Source organism: Mycetomoellerius zeteki, unplaced genomic scaffold (genome assembly GCF_001594055.1).
Source record: "Mycetomoellerius zeteki isolate Tzet28-1 unplaced genomic scaffold, Tzet1.0 scaffold254, whole genome shotgun sequence".
Lineage (NCBI taxonomy): Eukaryota > Metazoa > Arthropoda > Insecta > Hymenoptera > Formicidae > Mycetomoellerius > Mycetomoellerius zeteki.
The window spans coordinates 20,459-43,254 of NW_017257232.1; the positions used below are offsets into that span (position 1 = coordinate 20,459).

Consider the following 22,796-nt stretch of genomic DNA (forward strand, 5'->3'; position numbering starts at 1 on the left):
AAAACCATATCAGCATATTCACTATTAGAATACGTACGCGGCATATTGCAAAAGACAAAATTCATCTACTGTTAAAGGCTTTCAAAGAGCGACTGACAAATTCATAACAGAAAGTGGAAAATGTAATCAAATATGTCGGTGCTAGATATGGCAAGAAATGTAAACATTTTTTTTCGATTTCTCTGAAACGGAGCAAAAACGAGCATATGTCTATAGGACTTTTTTTCTTAGTTTTTTACTCCTCTACACGCTCCCGAAGTTTTGCCATTTAATTTGGAAACACCCTGTATATGCACATTTGATAAACTAGTTGAATCATTAATTGAAATAAGTAAGAAACAAATAAATATAAGATGAGTGCAAAAATTCTTGCGCGATTTATTATTCAAAGTTCAAACAGCTGCAATTTTGTTAAAAATGGACGAAATTTAAATTAAAAGAGGGTTTTAAAACTTATATATATAAAATCTCTATTTTCGAATGATTACTATATTTTTTGAATTTATGTGAAATATAATTTTTACATATAGAAAACTACGAGTTAAAAAAAACGGGAAATTTTTTCTTCATTTTATGGGCTTGTCATGTCCAAAAAAATTTGCAAAAATTCTTTAATTTCTAATGTGAAACCTTAAAGTTTTTCCTATAAAATCGTTTTTAAAAAATGTCCCTACGATTTTTTGTTACTGAGTTGTTGTGAATTAAATAAAAAGAATATTTTTACTTTGATTGCTCATAACTATGTCATCACAATTTAAAAAAACAGTCTTAAATTCTCTCATCAGATAGAGTAAAATTTAGATTTTATTTTATTTTTAACAAAAATAGCAGCTGTTTGAATTTTGAATAATAAATTGGGCACGAATTTTTGCACTCACCCAATATATAATTCTTAAATAAATGTAAAAATATCGTAATTGGTCTCAGAGTATTAACTTGAACATTTGATTAATTAGTAAATTCGTTATTAATCAAAATAAACAAAACGTAAATAATTTAAATATACTTCTTAAATATATATATAAAAGTGCTATAATGTAACAATATTATATTTTTTGTCTGTTGTCTTAAATATCTATCTGGAAGTGATCAGTGTAACTAACTCTATTTTTTCTTTTTGATTAATTAGATGCCAAAAGGTTGATCGGACGTCGGTTCGAGGATCCGACCATCCTCGCTGACATGAAACATTGGCCTTTCAATGTGATAAACGATAGTGGCAAGCCAAAGATCCAAGTACAGTACAAAGGAGAGACGAAGACTTTCTTCCCCGAAGAAGTGAGTTCGATGGTCTTAGTAAAAATGAAGGAGACTGCAGAGGCATACTTAGGCAAGACTGTCACCAACGCTGTGATCACCGTCCCCGCTTACTTCAACGACTCGCAGCGTCAGGCAACCAAGGACGCTGGTACCATCTCGGGTTTGAACGTATTGCGTATTATCAACGAGCCCACCGCCGCCGCGATTGCATACGGTCTCGACAAGAAGGCCACCGGCGAGCGAAACGTCCTTATCTTTGATCTCGGTGGTGGCACTTTCGACGTGTCCATCCTAACTATAGAAGATGGTATCTTCGAGGTCAAGTCCACGGCTGGAGATACTCATCTGGGTGGTGAGGACTTCGATAACCGCATGGTCAATCACTTTGTGCAAGAATTCAAGCGCAAATACAAGAAGGATTTGACTTCGAATAAACGCGCTCTTCGTCGTCTACGCACGGCCTGCGAACGTGCAAAGCGCACCCTGTCATCCTCCACTCAGGCCAGCATCGAGATCGATTCGTTGTACGAGGGAATCGATTTCTACACCTCTATCACCCGAGCTCGTTTCGAGGAACTCTGCGCGGATCTCTTCCGCGGTACTCTTGAACCCGTCGAGAAGTCGCTGCGCGACGCCAAGATGGACAAAGCTCAAATCCACGATATCGTCTTAGTCGGAGGCTCTACACGAATCCCCAAGATTCAGAAGCTCCTACAGGACTTTTTCAATGGCAAAGAGCTCAACAAATCTATCAATCCTGATGAAGCTGTGGCATATGGCGCAGCAGTACAGGCGGCTATCTTGCACGGTGATAAATCCGAGGAGGTGCAAGACTTGCTTCTACTTGACGTCACTCCGCTCTCTCTGGGTATTGAGACTGCCGGCGGTGTCATGACCGCGCTCATTAAGAGGAATACAACCATCCCGACAAAGCAGACTCAGACCTTTACAACTTATGCCGACAATCAACCTGGTGTGTTGATTCAGGTCTACGAGGGTGAGCGCGCCATGACCAAAGATAACAATCTACTGGGCAAATTCGAGCTTAGTGGTATCCCACCAGCACCTCGTGGAGTTCCTCAGATTGAGGTGACGTTCGACATCGATGCGAACGGTATCCTCAATGTCTCCGCCGTGGACAAGTCTACTGGCAAAGAGAACAAGATCACTATCACTAACGACAAGGGTCGACTTAGCAAGGAGGATATTGAAAGAATGGTGAACGAGGCAGAGAAATACCGCAGTGAGGACGAGAAGCAGAAGGAAACGATCTCTGCCAAGAACGGTCTCGAGTCTTACTGCTTCAACATGAAGAGCACAGTCGAGGATGAGAAGCTGAAGGACAAGATCAGCGCGACGGACAAGCAAACAATCCTGGACAAGTGCAACGACATCATCAAGTGGCTCGACGCGAACCAGCTGGCCGACAAAGAAGAATACGAGCACAAGCAGAAGGAGCTCGAGGCCATCTGTAACCCCATCGTTACGAAACTGTACCAGGGTCCCGGTGGTATGCCCGGTGGCATGCCGGGTGGTTTCCCCGGAGCTGGCGGCGCCGCTCCCGGTGGAGCACCTAGCAGCGGCGGTGCATCTGGACCCACCATTGAGGAGGTCGACTAAAAAAAATCGTCCCTGACTTTCTCGCCACTGCCCATCACCGTGGTCACCCTCTGCGCAATACGCATTCCTTGATAAAAAAAAAATAAACGATTAAGAAAAAAAAACGAATAAACGAACATAGAACTATTATACAGCTACGGTCTTTGCTCTAATCATTCCTTGCATACTTTTTTTTAGCGTCGTCTTTTAAACAAGTTCCTCTATTTCACCATTTTCTACTTTGAAGTAAATGTATCCTATAATTTATTTTATTATCGTACTGTACTTATAGTTTATTCTTGAGACGATCTGTTGTTAATTTTCTATGTTCCAAACTTCGTAAATATAGAGCGATTACCAAAATTTAATATTGCATTCTTCTTTTATCCCGATAATAAATACATAGAATGGTACGATAATTTGATATAATTTAAATTACAATATATTTATAAATAATAACCGTACCTCAATGATTAGAAAATTTTCTTGTTTGCGACTATGTTCCGATACGCACTAGTACTGAAAATTTATAATTAACGTTATGTACAGTGTACAGTGTATATTTTCAGTATTGGCAGTGCATATCTGAACACAACGTGTAACATTCGTAGCAATATCAAAAGATAGAAAAGAAGATAAATTAATAACCATATTAGAAGTTGTAATTTTATCTGTGTCCAACTTCTCGCTTTAATTCGTGCTAGTAGAACGAACGCAGATTCTTTTTATTTAGAGGTATGAGGTTAGAGGAAGAGAAAGGTATTTCTAATGAATAAACAAATATTTAAATGAAGTAAAATTTTATTTGTGAGCGCAATATCGAGAACTTTGGCAAACAATCTTTTCTTTTTCTATAGCAAATAATTACAATTTCAGTATAGACAAATAAGGATATTTAATACGTATGCCGTACGTATTTTTAGTACATCAAACAATGGTGGCAAGAGCTGTAAATGAAATCAAATTTTCTACTATCGATCCAATAAAATTCTACATTTCAAATTATCATTACGCACAGCGCGTGAATAGCAATAAAACCATGATAATATATGGTAATTATAAAGAATAACCAGATGTCATACCAGTTGTGAATAGTACGGTTCCTTTTCCTTTCTTTTTAGCCTTCTTCTTTTTGCCAAACGCATTACTTTCGTCTTTTGCTTCTGAAAATAAGTTTGGATAAGTGATCAAAAAATTTGTATTCGTATAATGCTAATTTATTTGGTTCAAATATGCGACTTACCTTCAGAAACGTACGTTTTCTTCCCATCTTCATTAATCGAGGTACCTGGTGTACCAGCGAACATTCCTGATTTAACAGGCGGCCAAGCATTAGTCGACTTATGCGTTTTTGACAATACTTCTTCGTCTTTGTTGAAGCATGCATTTGTCGTACTAGAGTGCGTCTTTGATCTTACGACTGGCCATACATTGGCGGATTTATTAGACATCTTTGTTGGTATTGTTGATATCTTTGTTATGTCCGCGAATGTTCGAGTTTGTTCGCGCGAATGATCCGTTTCTTGTTTTGGAGCAATTTCTTCAAACGCACTCAAAACTGGACTACTAGCAATACTTGACATAACTGATTCAGAAGGTGACAGAACGTTCTCGCTACATCAGAATATGATGAATAAAATTATAATTTTTGTATACGACAGAATGCAACATCTATAAACTTAAATAAAATAGCAATAAAATAAAGATAATGATTATTTGTGTGCTCTTACTTGGACAATTGTAATTCTGATTGCAATTGAGGAAAATGTTGATAGGATTCAATATCTATGTCGGGCGTTGGATATATGCCAATTTGTCTATTTTCTTCTTCGATTATCTTTTTCTCTCTTTTTCTTTCTTCGCGTTCTCTTTGTTCTCTGTACTTCTGTCTCGAATTTAGTTGCTCTAATAAAAAAAATCAATAACTGAATAGTGTTGTATGTCAGTAATATAAATTATAAAATATTATAAGAGATAATCACCATGAAAAGCACGAAGGACTTCCCCTGATACTAATGGTGGTTTTAACTCGATTTCAGCCAATTCAAATGGACAAGTAAGTGGTAAGTGGTAAAGATACCGTAATCTTCGTCTTAACTCTTCCGTGCAGATGCTTGCTTCCTTTTCGAGAAGCTTACCCGTAATTACAGGAGGACAGTATTCCAAACTGCCATACTGCATTTCCAGCATTTTCACATTCGCCGCGTGTAGATACATATGCTGTCCATCCTCCGCTAAAAAAAGTTTATTAATATAACATTATAATCACTGAAATCATGGAGCTTTCCAGCAAGACAAATGATGCAGTATTACATAGTGAATCATCCTAACAACATTGACAAACAACAAAAATGAGATGATTTACTGTATCAGTTGTATTTCTGATTCGAAAATGCTTAGTATCATGTAGCATAAAAGATTTAAAATTAAATTTTTGATAGTTTGCAAAATTACTTACCTTGATAAAAGTAAGAAAATTTGCTAGGACTTGAAGCAGTCTGGCTATCACTGGAAACACTGTCTGTCGAAGACTGTTTTGCTAAAAACTTGTCATCATCTTTGCATGTATCAACATCTACTTCATATTTTTGCGATGTTTCTTCAGCAGTTTCTTTTTCCGTTATATTTTCAGTCAATGGAGCATCTTTAGATTCTGCAATCTGATATACATTTTATAGTTTTTAGTATTCTGTTATGTGGAATAATGCATATACAATTATACAGTTAATATTACCTGCCACAATAGTTTTTCTTTCCTCTTTGATAATTCACTGAGCGCTTGCTTGATATCAAGAGCCATGGCTGGATTAATCTTCAACTCAAGTTCTAATTCTGAATTCTCACACTCTAAGATGTTTACAATCTGAAGACAATTTTCATCCACGCTATTACTCTTGTACATATATAATAAATAGTTTTTAATATATTTTTTTTTAACTTACATCATTCACATTTGCGATAAGAAGTTTCGAATATATTTGATTATCAGCATTCTCCGAAACAGACAAAAACGTTGTCGGGGATTGAACAGCAGATTTCACAGGCGTTGCAAACAAAGAATTCTTTTCACGACGCATCAAACATAGATTGACTGTTTCGCCCAAATTAAATAACCTGCGCGTAATCTAATCCACGCTAAAAGATATATATATATATATATATAAAAACAGTTAAAATATATTCATAAATATTTCTTCATGTAATATATGTATTTATTATAATTTTATGCAAAATTACCTCTTCAAATCATTTTTGTGAAGATATTCATCACAAATCGGACATTTATAATTGCCTGTTTCTTGACAATAACGTAAATAACGGAGAATACAAGGCCAGCAATAAACATGACCACAGCGTGTCATTTTGCCTGCGATTGGTGGATGTAAACAAATAGGACAAGAGAGATTTTCTGAATTGTGTAATATCTGTAAATAAATTAAATCAGATTTAATTTACTCGCGTATATCAATATGTACGAGTCTCTTGCAAGAAACTTTATGCGACAATAAAATTGCTGATTTGTAATGAAAAAACTTACAATTTGTTCAATCGATTTCCAATCCACGAGAATATCTGGGTTAGTCAAATGCAAGGAGTAATCTCTACTTGCAGTCACAACAAATTGGCAACTAGAAATATACATAAAAATATATAAGAGTATATCATATTTTTAACATAGTTTTATAAAAATTATTTTTATATACTTATTGTTAATACCAAATATATAATTTTGAATATTACGCGAATATCTCAACACTCAATTTGCATGACTAAGAAATCAAGTAACCAGATTTCGAGATTCTATCCAAAAAATGTTAAATGAAATGTAACATAATTGTGTGTATGTGTGAGTTCTACATAAAATAATCCTACTGAGCACACTCAAGAAACTTGTCCAAGAAACATTTCCACATAAATAAGCTACAATAAATTTATAAAATATCTCGCGTATGCATAGTTTATACATTAAATTAACTAGCTACTCTGACTTTAAGTAATAGATAAGAAAATGTATGATTTTAATCCAGATAATATCTGTGAATTTATATGAATAATAGAGTATCAGGAGAAATAGAAAGTATCCATTTATATTGTATAATTACTACCTAGCTTGTACAAATTGTTCCTTGTTGTATTTATGCCGCTGCACTGGTGGCAGCAATCTATTACTGTTGGAATTATGTCTCCCTACATCCCTGTTTTGTGCATCTCGCATCACGTATCGCTCGTAATGAAAATTCAGCAAGTGATTGCCGTTCTTTTTGCTTCTTTGAACCAATACTGAGCCATACTCAGGCAACTTCTCCTCCACTACCTATAGATATGAAAATTACATGATATATAAAATATGGTAATAAATTAAAAAAGGAGCATAATTCAAATGTAGACTCGACCTTGGAATTCTCCTCTGCACCGCCATGATATTGTCCTTTAGGTCTCTGTCTCTTAACAAGATCTTTTGTTTTCTGTACATTGTACTTTGTCGGCTGTACATTATCAGGGACGTTATTGGCGCCAGTAAGTTCTCTTCTGCGCAAAGTTCCCAGATGGAGCTCGTTATTGACATCTGAAAGGATACACATCACAGTGAAATATACATAAGATGTCAAGAGGCACTAACAACAACTTGTTTATTTGAACTAAGACTCTCTGAGCAAGTGACCTTGAGGACGTACCTTTGTTCTTTCTTGCATCAGCAGCAGTCCCCCTCGCAGGGGACAGCGTGAATTTTGACTTTATATCCATTTGCGAATCGACTGTAGTCAGTCTGGTAACTCGCCTCGTCGCAGCTGCAGTCTCCTCCGTCTCCTCTCCTCGGAGAAACGATATATTTGCGCGCACCCTTCATCTTCTTCAATAAGCCATGTTTCGTCAGTGCCAAAGTAGTAAAATGTGTCTCGATGTGACGACGGCCGGCAGTTGATGCGGTGCTGCACAGGGATGACGCGAACAGCGATGAGCGAAACGCTCGTTCTCCAGGGAGCAGTCGGCCTCCCCTTTCGTCGCGGGCGACGATCTCAGGCCCTTAACCTTTAATGACGGTCACGACTCCGTGGTCACGACCCAAATGGCGAACGTAACCGTTCGCGGAAACGGAAGTGCTGGTGTTGCGTACGGTGCCACGACCGCTCGATAACTCACGTGATTCGACCATCGTATTTTCGCTAACGTCGTTTAAATCCGTCGAAAATTCGAGATTTTCGATTTTATAAGTTATCTTGCCCTCTTCGATCGTAAACGGTTCGATCGGTTGTATCTGTCGGGATGTAATAATAATCTTGATTTTTGAAGCTGGTTTGACTTCAGTCGAACGCGTTCAAGGTAGAGAGATTACGTTGCTGAAAAAAACTATCGAGCGAACGATAACAAAAAGAGTCAAATGCGTTTATTTTCTTGTCGAGTGTCAAGCAATCTTGAAATATGTATCGCTTCTGTATGAAGTAATATTTTATTTTAATGAGTATTATTAAATCGTAAAATATGAATTAATATTAATTAATACTAATACTTTCGACTCGTGTACTACATACGTTCCGTAATGTTCAGAATCATCGAAATGAATCATCAATGTTCAGAATCATCGATTGTTTCCGCAATCATCGAATAAAAAGCATCCTAAAACCGGAATCAGACTATGCATTGAAGATGAAAGATTGAAATTTCACCAATCAAAACAATAGAAGCTAAAACTCCCTTTGTTCTCATTGGTCAAATTTCAATCTTCGCTCTTCAATCTCAATCTTCAATGCGTAGTCTGATTCCAGCCTAAAGCCCAGTGTCCACGATGCTAGAAATCCGTCCGAGATCTCGGATGAAGAAAGAATTGATCAATCGCATTGATCATGTGACTAAATTGTTTAAATGTGATTGACTAATTCTTTCTCTTTCCGAGATCTCGGACCAATTTCTAGCATCGTGGACACAAGGCTTTAAGGCCGGAATCAGACTACGCATTGAAGATTGAGGTTGAAGATTGAAAAATTCAAATTTGACCAATCGAAACGAAAGGAATTAAAATTTCTTTGTCCTTATTGGTCAAATTTCAATCTCCAATCTTCAACCTCAATCTTCAATGCGTAGTCTGATTCCAGCCTAATGCCCGTGTCACACTACGCATTGGAGATTGAGGATTGCGAATTAAGGATTAGAATTCGACCAATCAGGTAATTTTAAGTTTAATCCGTTTCGTTCTAATTGGCTGAATTCTAATCCTCAATTCGCAATCCTCAGTCTCCAATGCGTAGTGTGACACGGACATAAGGTGCGTTCCACTTGATACTCGCAATACCCATGAAATCATTTTATCTCTGTTACTTATCAAATGTTAAACAAGGACAAATAATACTCGCAAGCATTATGAGTGTCAAATGGAACGCACCCATAGAGTCTTTATGTGCACTCGTTTGCATTTAAAGTGAAATGAATATATGTTTGACATTTGGCGAAAGCGAAAAAGAATTAAGTTCTAGTACAGCAATAAAAAAACAAACCTAATAATGGCTGCGTTCAGCAGACTCAACAGTTTTGCAACCGTTTTATGATTGTCTGCTGAGATAGGACCATTCTTCTAGATCTAAAAGTATGATCCAATCAGCGCGAAGGAAACTTCCAACAGTTGCAAAACAAACGTTCTGCTGAACGCACCCATAGTTTTCCACTGGGAAAACTAGTGCAACACTGATGCAATTAAGTGCAAATTGGTTTACATATTTTCAGTGTAAATAAATAATTTAATCCTTTCAAGATTATGAGGTTATCGTAACAACAAAGAACTTGTAATTAGAAAAGTTAAATTATTTATTAACACTGAAAACACGTGAGTTGATTTGCATTCAATTGCACTCAGTGTGCGTCAATAGGTCTGTTCGCGTTGCTTGCACTTTTGGCACTCGGCATCTTCGCTTTCTCTCTTTTCAAGGCCAAATATATATCTATCTCATTTTAAGTGCAAAAATATTTGGGGATTTCATGCAACGCGAACAGACCTAATGTTGCACTAGTTTTTCTAGTAGAAGACGCTGGCAACTGAAGTTTATAAATAATAGGCCCCTGTTCTTTTTGGCTGAACTTTTGCTCCAGTTCATCTTTCTTCCTCTTCTTTCTCCCTGAAGAGAAAAGGAAAAAAGATGAACTGATGCAAAAGTTCAGCCAAAAAGAACAGGCTTAATTTATTACTTAAAATTCCCAAAATTATAGGTCTGTTCGCGTTGCATGAAATCCCCAAATATTTTTGCACTTAAAATGAGATAGATATATATTTGGCCTTGAAAAGACAGAAAGCGAAGATGCCGAGTGCCAAAAGTGCAAGCAACGCGAACAGACCTTATAATACGTTGTTGCACCTAAAATTAAACGAGACAAATACATATTCAAGTGTTGAAGTAAGAGAAAGCGAAGATTCCGAATGCAAAAAATGCAGTACGAATAGACCTAAAAAAAAATCGTCCCAATTCAACTAGAACATTCCAATTGACCGTCCAGTGAAATCGCTATGAGTAGCCGCGCTCGCTGCGGCCAATCACAACGTAGTTGAACAGAACGCTCCCGGTATACACACACGTGGTCGGCTGATCCGCTCTGACGTGCGCCGTTTTACTGCTCCTTTTTATTGCTCCTCTACGAGCGATCACAGTCAATCTCAGTGGAGGACGGTGATCATCGAGCTCCACGTCAGCATCCAGGAACACGTCGCAGGCCGACGACGTCCAGCTGCTCCTGGCAATCGTGCTCGACTACGCGCCGGTGAAAATCCATTTTCAGCGACATCAGGTCGACATTACCTCGTGTGCTCGACATGGCAGATATGCCAGCGAACGTGGGTATCACGCGGAAAATGTCTTTCGGCATCAACGGCAAACTCAACGGCGTCGAGAGCAAAACACCCTTCCTAATAGGTGTCTCCGGCGGTACTGCAAGCGGAAAGGTATATCTGTGTCTATATCTGCGTAGAATTATTACATTTGAATCACAAGAAAAGAATACATATGTACATATACTTAAAAAAAATTGTTCGGGAGTGAAAAGGAGTAAAATTTTTTATGTGTTAAAAGATATTGTAGGTATTTAATGAAATTTTCTAGAACGAAGATTTCTAGAACGAAGATTTCTAGAACATAACTCTTATTTACAATTCCTATTAACATTTTCTATATAAGATTTTAATTAATTTTATATAATAGATATGACCAGAAGTTTTATGACCAAAAAGAGTATGTACTCTTAACTGGTAATTCTAATTCTATGGAATTAATTTACAATATACATTCGAACGGCTAATCTTAGGGTTGAGAGAGAAGCATGAATTACACAAGTTACTTTTCAGAAATTCACAACTTCTTCGTTATTTTTTTTATTCCATATAATTTTATGTCATTGGCATTCCATAATATGAAGAGATATGTTTCAATTACTATTTTTAACTTCCATAAACTCATATTTTTTTATAGCAACTGTTTGTAAAAGAAAATACTTCTATAATCTGCAGTAGATTTTCTTTATGTAATATATGAATTAGTCATAATTTTTACTTCATTTATTTAATATAAAGATTAATAAGAATGGTGAAATCAATGAGATGATCATATATATTGACAAATTATATTTTTTTAGTCTACAGTGTGCAAGCGTATTATGGAAAAACTAGGGCAAGTCGACATGGATCATCAACAGCGTCGGGTAGTCTGTATATCACAAGACAGCTTCTATCGTGACTTAACACCTGCTGAGAAAGTGAAAGCTGAGAAGGGGCAGTATAATTTTGATCATCCTGATGCCTTTGACGATGATCTAATCTTGCAAACGCTGCAGGATATACTTGCTGGTGTCAAGTGTGAGATACCTGCTTATGATTACAGGACAAACAGTTTGTATGTATTACTTTAATTAAAGTTAAAAATTATCTTTATGATTGTTGATAATGCAGTGTACATATATATACATATACACAATTAATAGGAATAAACTATAATGTAAAATAACTAAATAAGATCTGGTGAATTAAAAGATGTTTACATATGAAAATCTTAGGCGAATTACAAAATTATAAAAAAAATTTACAAATTTTCAGAATGAAAGATCAAGTTACCACAATATATCCCGCAGATGTGGTACTGTTTGAAGGAATACTGGTATTTTATTTTCCCAAAATTCGGGATTTGTTTCACATGAAATTGTTTGTGGATACTGATTCTGATACCAGACTTGCAAGAAGAGGTAAATGCTCTGCATATCATTTCAGTAATTTGAGTATCTCGTATCATGTTATTATAACATTGTTGATTTCTTCAGTGCCAAGAGATATAAAAGAACGTGGAAGGGATTTGGATTATGTCCTGAATCAATATATGAACTTTGTAAAACCAGCTTTCGAGGAGTTTTGTTTGCCAACAAAAAAGTTTGCGGATGTTATAATACCAAGGGGAGCAGACAACACAGGTAAATACATTATTATATGCATAACAATATTTGTATTGCTATTGTAATTATTTGATATCTCTCGCTTAATGTTCATTAGTGGGTTTATCGTTTGTGAATTTAGTGTGTTTGTCAGATATAAACATTTTTAATCTTTTTTTCTCGGTTTTTATAGCATTTTATCATAATATTTCATTCAAAAAGATCTCATGTTTAATTGTGATATTAATCAAAATTTAATTTTTCAAGTTTTTTTCTGATAAATTAATTCAAAATGATACAAATAAGTAAAATATGCTTTAGTTATTTTAACTATAATTATTGTTATTACTGGTTACAGGAAGATTACAATAAGGACATATGTAAAGCATTCTAGAGCTGTTCTTTTTCTTCTTAAATGTAAATGCCAGAGAATGAAATATGTAGTAAAAATGAAAAGAAATTATGATTATTTTACAAGAGTTATTAAAAAATTTATTAACTAATAATAACTATTAATAAAGTAATTAATAGTTTGATTGTGAGTTAAAAATAATTGAAAAAGAAAGATTTTATTATTAAAACTTCAATAGTCAAAATCTAATAGATAAAGATTCACACACATTCCTCTATGAATTATGATTATTGACTCTGATTTTATAATTTGAAATTTTATAAAAATATTTAATATTGCAAAGTGAAATATATATTTTAAATATATAAATATATACTCTAATTTTTAGAATTAAGATAAATTATAATGAACATTCCCGTAAATATTTGAATTATCAATTAAAATTATTAAAATATAATAATATATAAATTTTGTCATGATAACTTTAAAACCTTAAAAAAATTGAATTATTTAGTAACACAAAAAATATATGAATTGATTTCCTACATTTGTGTCAAGATGTGTTAAGCAATTAGAAAACATCCAAGAATTATAGCGAACAGTAATTAAACATGTATTCAGTAATAATAATAATGTTTATCATATTTTAATTAAAGAAAACTTGAAATTTTAAATTAGATATGGTTTAATCAGATTAACAAGTCAAGATACATGATCATCTAATATGGAGATATCACACTTTTATTTGATATCACACTTATCTATACATATGGGAGACTTATATATTAATTGTACAGTTTGATATAATCCCTAAAATATCCAATCATTATATGAAACTTGGATACACATATCAATTAATTATTTATACATTTAATAATAATTAATTGTATACATCCAAATTTTGTGTATATATATATATATATGTTTTAATAATATGGGATTATTTACACAGTAAATTTTTATTTTCTTTTTATTTGTATATTTAAATTGCATCCATTTTCAACTTGTTATATATCTCATGGGTGCTGCCTGGTATGCTGTGGTTGTGGATGTCAGAGCTACACCTACTTAAACTAAGCGAAAGTTTAAAAGAGACAGAGAATATCTCACGGGAAACCTATATGGTCTGGTTGTTGTATGTTTGCAGTGGCAATAGATCTAATAGTGCACCACATCTGGGATATTATGCGTTTGAAAAACGCCGAAAACTCAGCCGGGCAGCATCCATTCTTCCACCAGCGTAGGCGTACTTCGGCCTCATCCGACACGCTCAGCAGATGACTTAAGCATGATAAGCTCACTCTGTCAAGCACTGCATTTTTTTCTAAATCACGCTCTTATGTATGACTGAATTCTATGAGACATTTTCCAATCCCTTTTTCTAATAATAAACGGAAAAGTAATGTCCGTTTTTGAATGCAAGATTACTCACTTTTATATCATTAATATATCAATTGGCAGTAACTTAAAAGAGATCATATAACATAAAGACATATAACATAAATAGTATGTTGATTAAATAAAAGAAAAAAAAACAAATAGATGCGATAAATACTTTTGCTATGATATTTGTCTGATTAGATTAGAATAACTTCTGTCGAGATCTATCAATAACCGTGTAAAATATTAAATTTTTATATGAGAATTGATATTTACTAATGTCTAGAATTTTTATTTTTACTGTGATACAAAAATGTTAGATTGTGATCAATTAAATACATGTCTTTAACAATTTCAATTTTATGTGATGAAAACGGACATTGTTTATTCGCCAACTATGTATTATGTTTCTTTGACGGATTATACCTTACACTTACATGGCGAAGAAAATGGTGTTTTTTATGTACATTTTATTCTGACTAAATACATTAAGTGTAAGAATAACGATTCTAAATCATTGAAAAATGCATGAAATTGTGTAAATCCACTAAAAAAATAGGTGAATTAAAAGGGGTTGACAACAATACAGTCAACACAATTGAATTTTTAATTTTTCTCTGGATTTTATTTTAATATTTTTTAACATCTTTTTTTAAATTTCTATATTATCAATATAACTAACATCGCCTTTTTATATTTCTTACGTCTACTTACTAAAGAAGTATATAATGTTTCTACATTTTTTTATATGAAAACTGTAGTAATAAGTAATAATGTACTTAAACTATGTACTATGTCGAACCATTTAAACTGAGAGGATAGGAACGACTGTTTTAATTTATATTGTTTTCATCATTTAACATTATTTATTTCTCAATTTTATAATAAGAAATTAAATAAAAATTAAAAAATTTTAGTAATTTTTCGTGATTTCGAAACGTTAGGAATTCAGTTGCATTAAATGAATTTCTATGAAATGTTTTTATTCGGTTATCCTTTACCATTTATAATTTAATATCATATCACATAACTATCTAGATGACTTAATTTTCTGGACAATGTCTCAAGTATTATATAAATGATAAAAGAAACTTAAGAATATGTATGAGTCTGTGCGATATTGTATCTGTGATATGTGTGTAAACTTGTATGTTGTGTACAAATGTATTTTAAATACCGTATACATTTTAACAGGGAATGGAAGAGTTACTTTGCGGTTATTTTTAGTTACTTTTTATAATAATAATTTGATAATGATGTTGAAATTTTTTATGACTATAATAATGACTAACTGAACGCTGAGATTACGCTAAGGTTAGGAAAGTCACTTTAAAAAGTAAATTGTCACCATTACGTGTTACTTATTAAAAAAAGTAATAAGTATAAAGTTATTCCGTTACAACTTACATTAAAAAGTAACTAGTTACAAATTGTAAGTTATTAATTCTTTCAATAACGAATGACTTTTCCGTTAAGTAATTATGACTATTTCAACTCTGGTGTTACATTATCATCATAAAAAATTCGCAATACATCACCAAATCGTTATTACAACACAGTAACTAAGTAATGGCAGTTACAATAACTAGTTACTTCTATTTCCTGCATTTTAGACATCTCTATAAGACCATTCAATTTTTAATAACTTCATATATTTTGCATTTGCATTTTGCATAATACTTTAGAAATGTAATCACATGCAAGTATTTCCTAGCATAATTAGCCAAAATGCAATTTATCTAGTTTATAGACTTATCTCGAAATATTTATCTCTATTGCATTCTATCATATTAATTCTTGTATATCGTTACGTACAGGCATACAAGATATGTCCAAATAATTAGTTCCTTTCTGTATAGTAAAAATCTCAAAATTTTGTTTAATATAATGTAATTCTCAATAGGATCATGATTCTATAAGATCATACATACAACATTGCACCTCTTTCTTATTTTCAATATATAAATAATAATTAAATTTGAATTAAATTTGTTAAAATCTTTTGGTTCGTTAACTTCTTAATTTATTAAAGTTTTTTAATTTGTTACTATATATAGCTTAAATTTTAGTAAGTTTTATTGAAGTTTCGATTTTGAGATTACTAATCTGAATCAATGAATACCTGTAATTGAGAAAGAGTGCGAAAGAGAGAAAGAGAGTACCAGTTCTGGGACACTATTGCATATTGTTAATAAAATAACAAAAAGATTTCTTGTATTTACAAAACAGTATAAACACATGTGTGTTATACATAATAAAACCATACGTAATCCTAATGCGATCAGTTATTATTTGAAATAGTAACAATTAATTCTCCAAATATCCACAATTTGATATTGTTCCAAAATGTATAATGGTATATTGCAAATAAAGCAATTCATCTTATCCCTAACGTAATTGCGTATATATTCGCGATTATGTACTGATGTTTCGTGATCTGTTGCAGTGGCGATAGATCTGATAGTGCAGCACATAAGAGACTTCTTAAGCAACCGAGGTAGACAAATGGTGGGACCTGAAAGTCCAATAAGCAGGGTAGAAGGATTATTCAAGAGGCCGCATTAATTTTTGAGATTTTAACATGTTTTAGTTAGAATGAACCGCGAAGTCACGTTTTATTTCAATACTCAGATATAGGTTTTATATAATCTTAATTCTATAAAGCAGAAAGGAAAATCTTTTTAGATCAATTTTTAGAAGGCATCATTAATGATATTTTTAGCGTTTGCATTTTTCAGTAATATTTGAGTGGAAATTATTGAATATTATAAAACTAAAAATTCTTATACTTAGATATTTATATAGAATATACAGGATGTGATCAAAATATGTAGCAGAACTACAAAAGCAAAGTACTTGCTGTAGGATAAAGATGTTCATATGCCTAACAAGATCATCTTTCTTTTAGCATTATCACTTTGTTATACTTTCAAGTTACATCCTGCATATGCAAGTCATAAAAGGCACTAATATCAAATGGCATACATTATATTACGTATGGCACAATTGAAACTATTAATTTGTAGAATAAATTAGACATTGTTAAAATATAGCGATATTTATGAGGCTTGTATAATGCAAAAATAGAAATTTTCCTTGTTGACATTTTTGTGACCATTTAATATTTTATATTTAACCATTTATTCTTCTATACATATACATATATACTATATATTTAGACATAGGAAAGAAAATAAAGTTTAATAAACATTACATATTTAGACATAGAAAAGAAAATAAAAATTTTAATAATTATGACGTTATATTAAAAATGCTTACATGTAACGTTATTTTATATAGAATTATTGATAATAGAGTTCTAAGTTCATGCCGTCATGTATCTCATCTGAGGCAGTGTATTAAGGAAAAGATTTCTTAAGAAATACAAGATATTTGACAAAATATTTTGACTCGGTTTTTCACAGTAAAGGATACAGTCCTGCAACTTTATATGGTCCTTGAAAATGGTGTACCACTTCTTTAATACGATCTTCTCCCAGTGTGTTCCAGTTTGGGCAGCTATCAATTTTTTCAGGTCTCCTATGGTGTCGTCTGGGTTGCATTTCACTCTAACCTTTTTACCGAGACGATCGTTGCACGTTATCTCTAACATTCTTTGAAGATAATTTTCCTAATAATATTACAATATAATTTCATCGTATAATTAACACTTATTCATCTTTTTAATCGGTTAATTTCTGAATATCCAGGAGGTGGATACATTTATTTAAAATTTTTTTAATGTAAGATAAAAAGCACACTTACTGATAAAGTTTTGACGATCTTTCACGAAAAAGTAAGTGACAAGAGCAATTTTAACCTTTCTTCTTGAAAATTAAAGTAACCTTAATCTTTTTTCTTGAAAATCAAAGCAAACGATTTGTGTTTTTTACGTTTTCGAGGTTAGGGGAAACACTGACAAATCGGACAATAATTGAAAAGAAAAATGCTCGATCGATATACAATGTAGATGATTTTATCCGCGGTCGGTAAAGATGGTTTAAAGTTATTTACTGTAATGCAAAGTATATCGAATCCGCCATGTTGAGTTTCATCAAAAAAGCTAGGTAAATCGTGCACTGTACGAGGAGACATCTCTTCTCGACAATGACATGTTGCTATGTTATTGCGGAAAAGATAGAGCGTTCGCGCTTTTCGGCAAGGCTACGACAAAGACTGCTACACGGCGAGACATCCGTATGAGAGTGTGCACCATCAGGCCCGATGGCGAAACCAGAGCGGCTTCGCTTTACAATTCTGGATGATTTGATACTTTTACGAGAGGTCTCGAGACAGAACCCGTACGAGGAGGGCGACAGGTGGAAAACCGTCGCCGAGCGAGTCGTGAACGCGACGCAGAAGAACTTCAGTTTACGCTGCGTCAAGGAGCACGTCGATCACCTGCTGAAAATCTGGACTAGAGAAGGCCGAGCACATTTGAAGAAGTAAGCAAGCACATATCGCTTTATTCTAATTAATTACCTAAGACATTGATAATTGCCGTGTCCTCTTGGATTGCTTTCCTTTTAGGAAACACAGAAGACACCAATGTTATTCTATCTTTGTTATTTATTGAATACATAGAGTGAAATAAAGGGAGATAGAACAATGCTTGTGTCGACTATGTCTTCTGAAAGGAAAGAAACCTTTGATGCGTTATTAAAATAATATCGGAGACTTCTCATTCAGTGACACAAGTTGATACAAATGTTTTATCTTTTGATATTTCATGAGTAAGAAAAATAGAACTTGTGTCATCACATGAAAACACTCATTGTTTTCTGTTTTATTGAAATATAAACATAACTTCATGGTTGTAAACAGATATTTATTAAATGCTTTTATTGTACCTTCGCTAATCTTTAGGTCAGGGACTGAGGAACAGTACAATGAAAAAGAAGGACTGTTACAACAAATACAAGACTTGCAAAAAGAATTCAGGCGTTCTGGCAAAGGCTCTAATGCACAGAAATCAAGAATACAGAGGGATGTGACTTTAGAAAACATTTCTGATACCCTAGAAGTGATAATAGAAGAACCAACTGTACCAACGGTAGCAACATCTATACCTTCATTTACGTCTTCAACATTCTTGCCAATTGCTTTACCATCGCCAACTTCATCATCTTCATCTTCGTCATCGACTCCACTAACTTCAGGGAGCCCATTGCAGTCGCCGACCATGTCACCATCGAGAACGGGTGGCCCAATAAGAAACAAAATACGTCACGACGCATTGAAGAAATCAACGTTGCATTTTTTGCAAGAAAGACATAAAAAGGAAGTAGAATTTCAAGAGAAACAATTCCACTTGGAGGAGAGGAGAATTCAACTCGAAGAAGAAAAATTTAAGGTGGAAAAAAAAGAACGCGAAGCAAGACTTGAATTGGAAATTGAAGAAAGGAGACAAAGGATTGCTGTATCCAAACAGAAACAAGAGATTCTCGAAATATTGTTACAATTAATACATAAACCTTGATTATTTTTGTAGCTTTTCTTTGTTTTATTGATTTATAAATAAAATTATTGTTAAAAAGATAACTATTTTTGCAAAACTATTTATTTATACATACATAAAAGAAAAGATTGTATATGAAGAGATATTGATTAGGCAAAACGTTTAATTCAAATAGTATTACCAGAGTTAAGAATTTTTTCAAAAAATAATTCGTTACCATTACTCATTGTAAAAAGTAATTCATTATCCATTGGGAAAAAAATTTTGTTAACGTTGCTAAAAAAAATAATGAGTTGCTCTGTTACTTATTTTGATATTTTTTTTTAGAGTAACATCCAATTATTTATATTATTAATTCACACAACACAATCAAGTGTAATACTCTATTCTTTTTAAACGTTTATACACATTCCATACATATTTATTATACATGTAGAAAATAATAATAATATTTATATTGATTATATCGTTATTTAAAAAATTAACTGGATATTATTATCGTTACAAATAAAAAGTACAATATAACGTCGTTACCAATTTATTAACAATTACATGTAGCTATAACGGTAATAATGTTACAAATTACACATTACTTTTCAATTCTGAACATTATATAATATTACTAATTATATAATAATTTATATTATATAATATTATATAATAATTAATCTCTTTTTTTGTTATGAAAATGAAATTAATTAAAACGCAATTAATATATCGATATGAATTTTTTCTTTGGATAACAAATTCCATCGTATTATTTAAAATTCTAGAATAAATATGTTCTATATTTATCATAAATGTACTTATTAAAACTAGACTGTAATTTTTCAAGCTTGTCTTCAGAAGTCCTCGATAGTATAGTGGTTAGTATCCCCGCCTGTCACGCGGGAGACCGGGGTTCGATTCCCCGTCGGGGAGAAATAAGAATAAATAAATAAATTTTAATAAATAAAGTAATAAAAATATATTATAATATATATCTCAACAGGGTTTATATGTTGTCTAGAACAGAGAGAAACCAATCAAAAATTGATTATTTGTCTTTGTCTAATCCATGTAATAGTATGGAAAAGAACCATAAAAACGTGGACATTATCAAATGGATTAAAATTAAAATTATCTGATTGGTCAAATTCTAATCTTTAATTCGCAATCCTCAATCTCCAATGCGTAGTGTGACACAGGCATTAGGCCGGAATCAGACTACGCATTGAAGATTGAGGTTGAAGATTGAAGATTGAAATTTGACCAATAAGGACAAAGAAATTTTAGTTCCTTTCGTTTCGATTGGTCAAATTTGAATTTTTCAATCTTCAATCTCAATCTTCAATGCGTAGTCTGATTCCAGCCTTATAGGACGGAATCCATAGTCCGGTCTTAGGGCCACTGTCACCAAGTTCAGTTAAATTAACTGAGTTTGGTGACAATGGCTCTTAGGGCGGAATCCATAGACATTGCTCAAGATTTGAGATGGTCTTAAGCCTGCGGCACGCGATGCTTGTTTTCCTGCTGGATACCTAGCTAGAGTAGAATCTTACCATCGTATTGGCTGCGGTACTGACAGTGTTAGCATCGTAGCCAATAAAGTGGCAAGAATTTATTCTAGCTAGCAATCCAGCAAGAAAACAAGCATCGTATGCTGCCGGCTTTAAGCTAGCGCATGAACCAATCAGAGAACCGTATTAGCATCTTAAGATGTTGCTTGAGATTAAGACCGGACTATGGATTCCGGCCTTAAGCCCATGGCACATACAAAAACGTAAGGCCGTAAGACATAATCAGTAAGCGAATTGGCCAATCACGATAGAGACCGTAAGGCCAGTAGCGAATCCAATCTTACGATTTCTTTACTGCTTACGTATTACGGCCTTACGTTTTTGTATGTGCCATGGGCTTTAATCTCAAACAACGTCTTAGGGTGCCGTCACATGTACACGGAATCGGAACGACGAAACGGATTTCTTACTAGAAAATTTGAGATCACTACAATTCCGTTCCGTAAGAAGTTTTTCTACCCGTCCCATGTAGCCGGAACGGAATGAAAATGGACGGAATGTCGCCTCGGTCGCAAGTTAATTTGCCTAATTTAATCGATATTTCGTTATTTTAATGCGACTAAAGCAGTAATATGCATAATTTGTGCAATTATCTTATTTATAACATTACTTTGAATACTTAAAAATACTGAATTATAAGAGTGAGATATATTATGTTACCAAAATTCCATTGCGTTCCGGCTACATGGGACGGGTAGAGAAACTTCTTACGGAACGGAATGGTATGTTCACCTCAGATGGTTGAATGTGAAATTAAAACAAATATTCAGAAACCTTTTTTTTGGAGATTACAACGATGGACGAAGAAGTAGTGTTAACTGTAATGTTAAAATTATTGCGAAATGCAAGAAATATGCCAAGTTGGCGTGCTATTCTGATATTTAAGAGAGTACGAAAATTATATTTCGCTTATAATATTTTATTACAAAATAAAAAATATACAAGAAAACGAAAATTTTGGGTACGGCCAATGTTTACACAAAGAATGAGACATCTTCAAGGCGCAAGTGACAATTTAGTCGTTGAAATGCAAACGACCGATCGTGAGAAGTTCTTCAATTACTTTAGAATGACTCCGGAATTATTTGAAGAACTGCTGTCATTAGTTGGACCACTTATTGAGAAGCAAGAATTATGCCGAGTTCCAATTTCATCTCGTACAAGATTGCAACTGGTTTTACGCTGGTTGGCATCTGGTGATAGTATGGCATCTCTTTCATATGCATTTCGTATTGGAGCAAATACAGCTTCTAAAATCATAATCGATGTAACATTCCGTTGATTCCGTTGTACCGTTCCGGCCATAGTTCCGATGGTTCCGATACAGCAGAGAAACTTCTTACGGAACAAAATGCTAGTGAACTTATTTCTAGTAAGAAATCCGTTCCGTCGTTCCGATTCCGTGTACATGTGATGGCACCCTTAGGGCCCTGGCACACAACAAACTTAAGGCAGTAAGACGTAAGCAGTAAGGAAATCAACATGTTGGATTCGCTACTGCTTATGTTACGGCCTTACGGACTCTACTGTGATTGGTCAATTCGCTTACTACTTACGTTTTATTGCTTAAGTTTTTTTGTGTGCTATGGCCCTTAAGATACGGCTAATACGGCTCTCTGATTGGTTCATGTACTAGCTTAAGACCATCACGAATCTTGAATAACGTCTAGTGCTGGATTCACACTGCATCCGATTTTCGTCGTACGACACTCTGCATCCAATCAGAAAACAGGATTCCGATAATACGAAGCAAAATTCATCGGAATCCTGTTTTCTGATTGGTTGCAGAGCG

General features: G+C 33.7%; 6 protein-coding genes and 1 non-coding gene across 8 annotated transcripts in view; 5 read left to right on the top strand and 2 right to left on the bottom strand.

Annotated features, from left to right (window-relative positions):
* Hsc70-4 (heat shock protein cognate 4) overlaps positions 1 to 3,263 on the top strand; it is a 5,753-nt gene extending 2,490 nt beyond the window's left edge. The window contains exon 3 of the mRNA XM_018450022.1: positions 1,130 to 3,263. Coding sequence (XP_018305524.1) covers positions 1,130 to 2,880 — 1,751 coding nt within the window. The 3' untranslated portion in view covers positions 2,881 to 3,263. The remainder of the gene's footprint in view (positions 1 to 1,129) is intronic.
* Positions 3,264 to 3,642: 379 nt separating this feature from the next.
* Positions 3,643 to 7,943, bottom strand: LOC108723948 (RING finger protein 10). The gene is given in 13 exon segments (XM_018450021.1): positions 3,643 to 3,806; positions 3,942 to 4,022; positions 4,103 to 4,473; positions 4,590 to 4,764; positions 4,842 to 5,093; positions 5,318 to 5,519; positions 5,594 to 5,722; positions 5,802 to 5,994; positions 6,097 to 6,284; positions 6,398 to 6,488; positions 6,966 to 7,174; positions 7,254 to 7,426; positions 7,536 to 7,943. Coding segments are annotated over 13 exon segments (2,154 nt in total). The 5' UTR covers positions 7,606 to 7,943; the 3' UTR covers positions 3,643 to 3,786.
* A 2,412-nt stretch (positions 7,944 to 10,355) lies between these two features.
* On the top strand, positions 10,356 to 16,683 carry Uck (Uridine-cytidine kinase). Of its 2 annotated transcripts, none has more exons than XM_018450023.1 (5): positions 10,356 to 10,783; positions 11,470 to 11,726; positions 11,927 to 12,072; positions 12,148 to 12,294; positions 13,755 to 14,061. In XM_018450023.1, the coding sequence occupies exons 1-5, from the start codon at positions 10,655 to 10,657 to the stop codon at positions 13,886 to 13,888; spliced, it is 813 nt and encodes a 270-aa protein (XP_018305525.1). In that variant the 5' UTR covers positions 10,356 to 10,654; the 3' UTR covers positions 13,889 to 14,061. The 2 variants fall into 2 exon arrangements, with proteins under 2 accessions (XP_018305525.1, XP_018305526.1); XM_018450024.1 differs by lacking the exon at positions 13,755 to 14,061 and adding an exon at positions 16,434 to 16,683 and having other exon boundaries at positions 10,359 to 10,783.
* Positions 16,684 to 17,249: 566 nt separating this feature from the next.
* On the bottom strand, positions 17,250 to 17,895 carry ubl (Ubiquitin-like protein 5). The gene is made up of 3 exons (XM_018450019.1): positions 17,753 to 17,895; positions 17,423 to 17,618; positions 17,250 to 17,333 (listed from the first exon to the last, which is right to left on the bottom strand). Exons 2-3 carry the CDS (start codon positions 17,598 to 17,600, stop codon positions 17,290 to 17,292), a joined length of 222 nt encoding a protein of 73 aa, XP_018305521.1. The 5' UTR covers positions 17,601 to 17,618; positions 17,753 to 17,895; the 3' UTR covers positions 17,250 to 17,289.
* Positions 17,896 to 17,993: 98 nt separating this feature from the next.
* On the top strand, positions 17,994 to 19,466 carry LOC108723946 (myotubularin-related protein DDB_G0290005-like). Its single transcript, XM_018450018.1, has 2 exons — positions 17,994 to 18,432; positions 18,854 to 19,466. Exons 1-2 carry the CDS (start codon positions 18,212 to 18,214, stop codon positions 19,464 to 19,466), a joined length of 834 nt encoding a protein of 277 aa, XP_018305520.1. The 5' UTR covers positions 17,994 to 18,211.
* An 828-nt stretch (positions 19,467 to 20,294) lies between these two features.
* Positions 20,295 to 20,366, top strand: TRNAD-GUC (transfer RNA aspartic acid (anticodon GUC)). The gene has a single exon. It is a non-coding gene; the product is annotated as a tRNA-Asp (tRNA).
* Positions 20,367 to 21,718: 1,352 nt separating this feature from the next.
* LOC108723941 (uncharacterized) lies at positions 21,719 to 22,286 on the top strand. Its single transcript, XM_018450016.1, has one exon. The coding sequence runs from the start codon at positions 21,801 to 21,803 to the stop codon at positions 22,284 to 22,286; it is 486 nt and encodes a 161-aa protein (XP_018305518.1). The 5' UTR covers positions 21,719 to 21,800.
* Positions 22,287 to 22,796: the final 510 nt, after the last annotated feature.

Excerpts from the sequence above, each read along its gene's own strand:
- ubl (XM_018450019.1), bottom strand. The coding sequence starts at position 17,600 with ATGTTAGAGATAACGTGCAACGATCGTCTCGGTAAAAAGGTTAGAGTG. Across the intron at positions 17,334-17,422 it reads CCATATAAAGTTGCAGGACT|ATGAGATACATGACGGCATG; the intron begins GTATCCTTTACT and ends ACACTGCCTCAG.
- LOC108723941 (XM_018450016.1), top strand. The coding sequence starts at position 21,801 with ATGGACGAAGAAGTAGTGTTAACTGTAATGTTAAAATTATTGCGAAAT.
- Uck (XM_018450023.1), top strand. The coding sequence starts at position 10,655 with ATGGCAGATATGCCAGCGAACGTGGGTATCACGCGGAAAATGTCTTTC. Across the intron at positions 10,784-11,469 it reads GCGGTACTGCAAGCGGAAAG|TCTACAGTGTGCAAGCGTAT; the intron begins GTATATCTGTGT and ends ATATTTTTTTAG. Across the intron at positions 11,727-11,926 it reads GATTACAGGACAAACAGTTT|AATGAAAGATCAAGTTACCA; the intron begins GTATGTATTACT and ends ACAAATTTTCAG.
- LOC108723946 (XM_018450018.1), top strand. The coding sequence starts at position 18,212 with ATGGCGAAACCAGAGCGGCTTCGCTTTACAATTCTGGATGATTTGATA. Across the intron at positions 18,433-18,853 it reads GGCCGAGCACATTTGAAGAA|GTCAGGGACTGAGGAACAGT; the intron begins GTAAGCAAGCAC and ends GCTAATCTTTAG.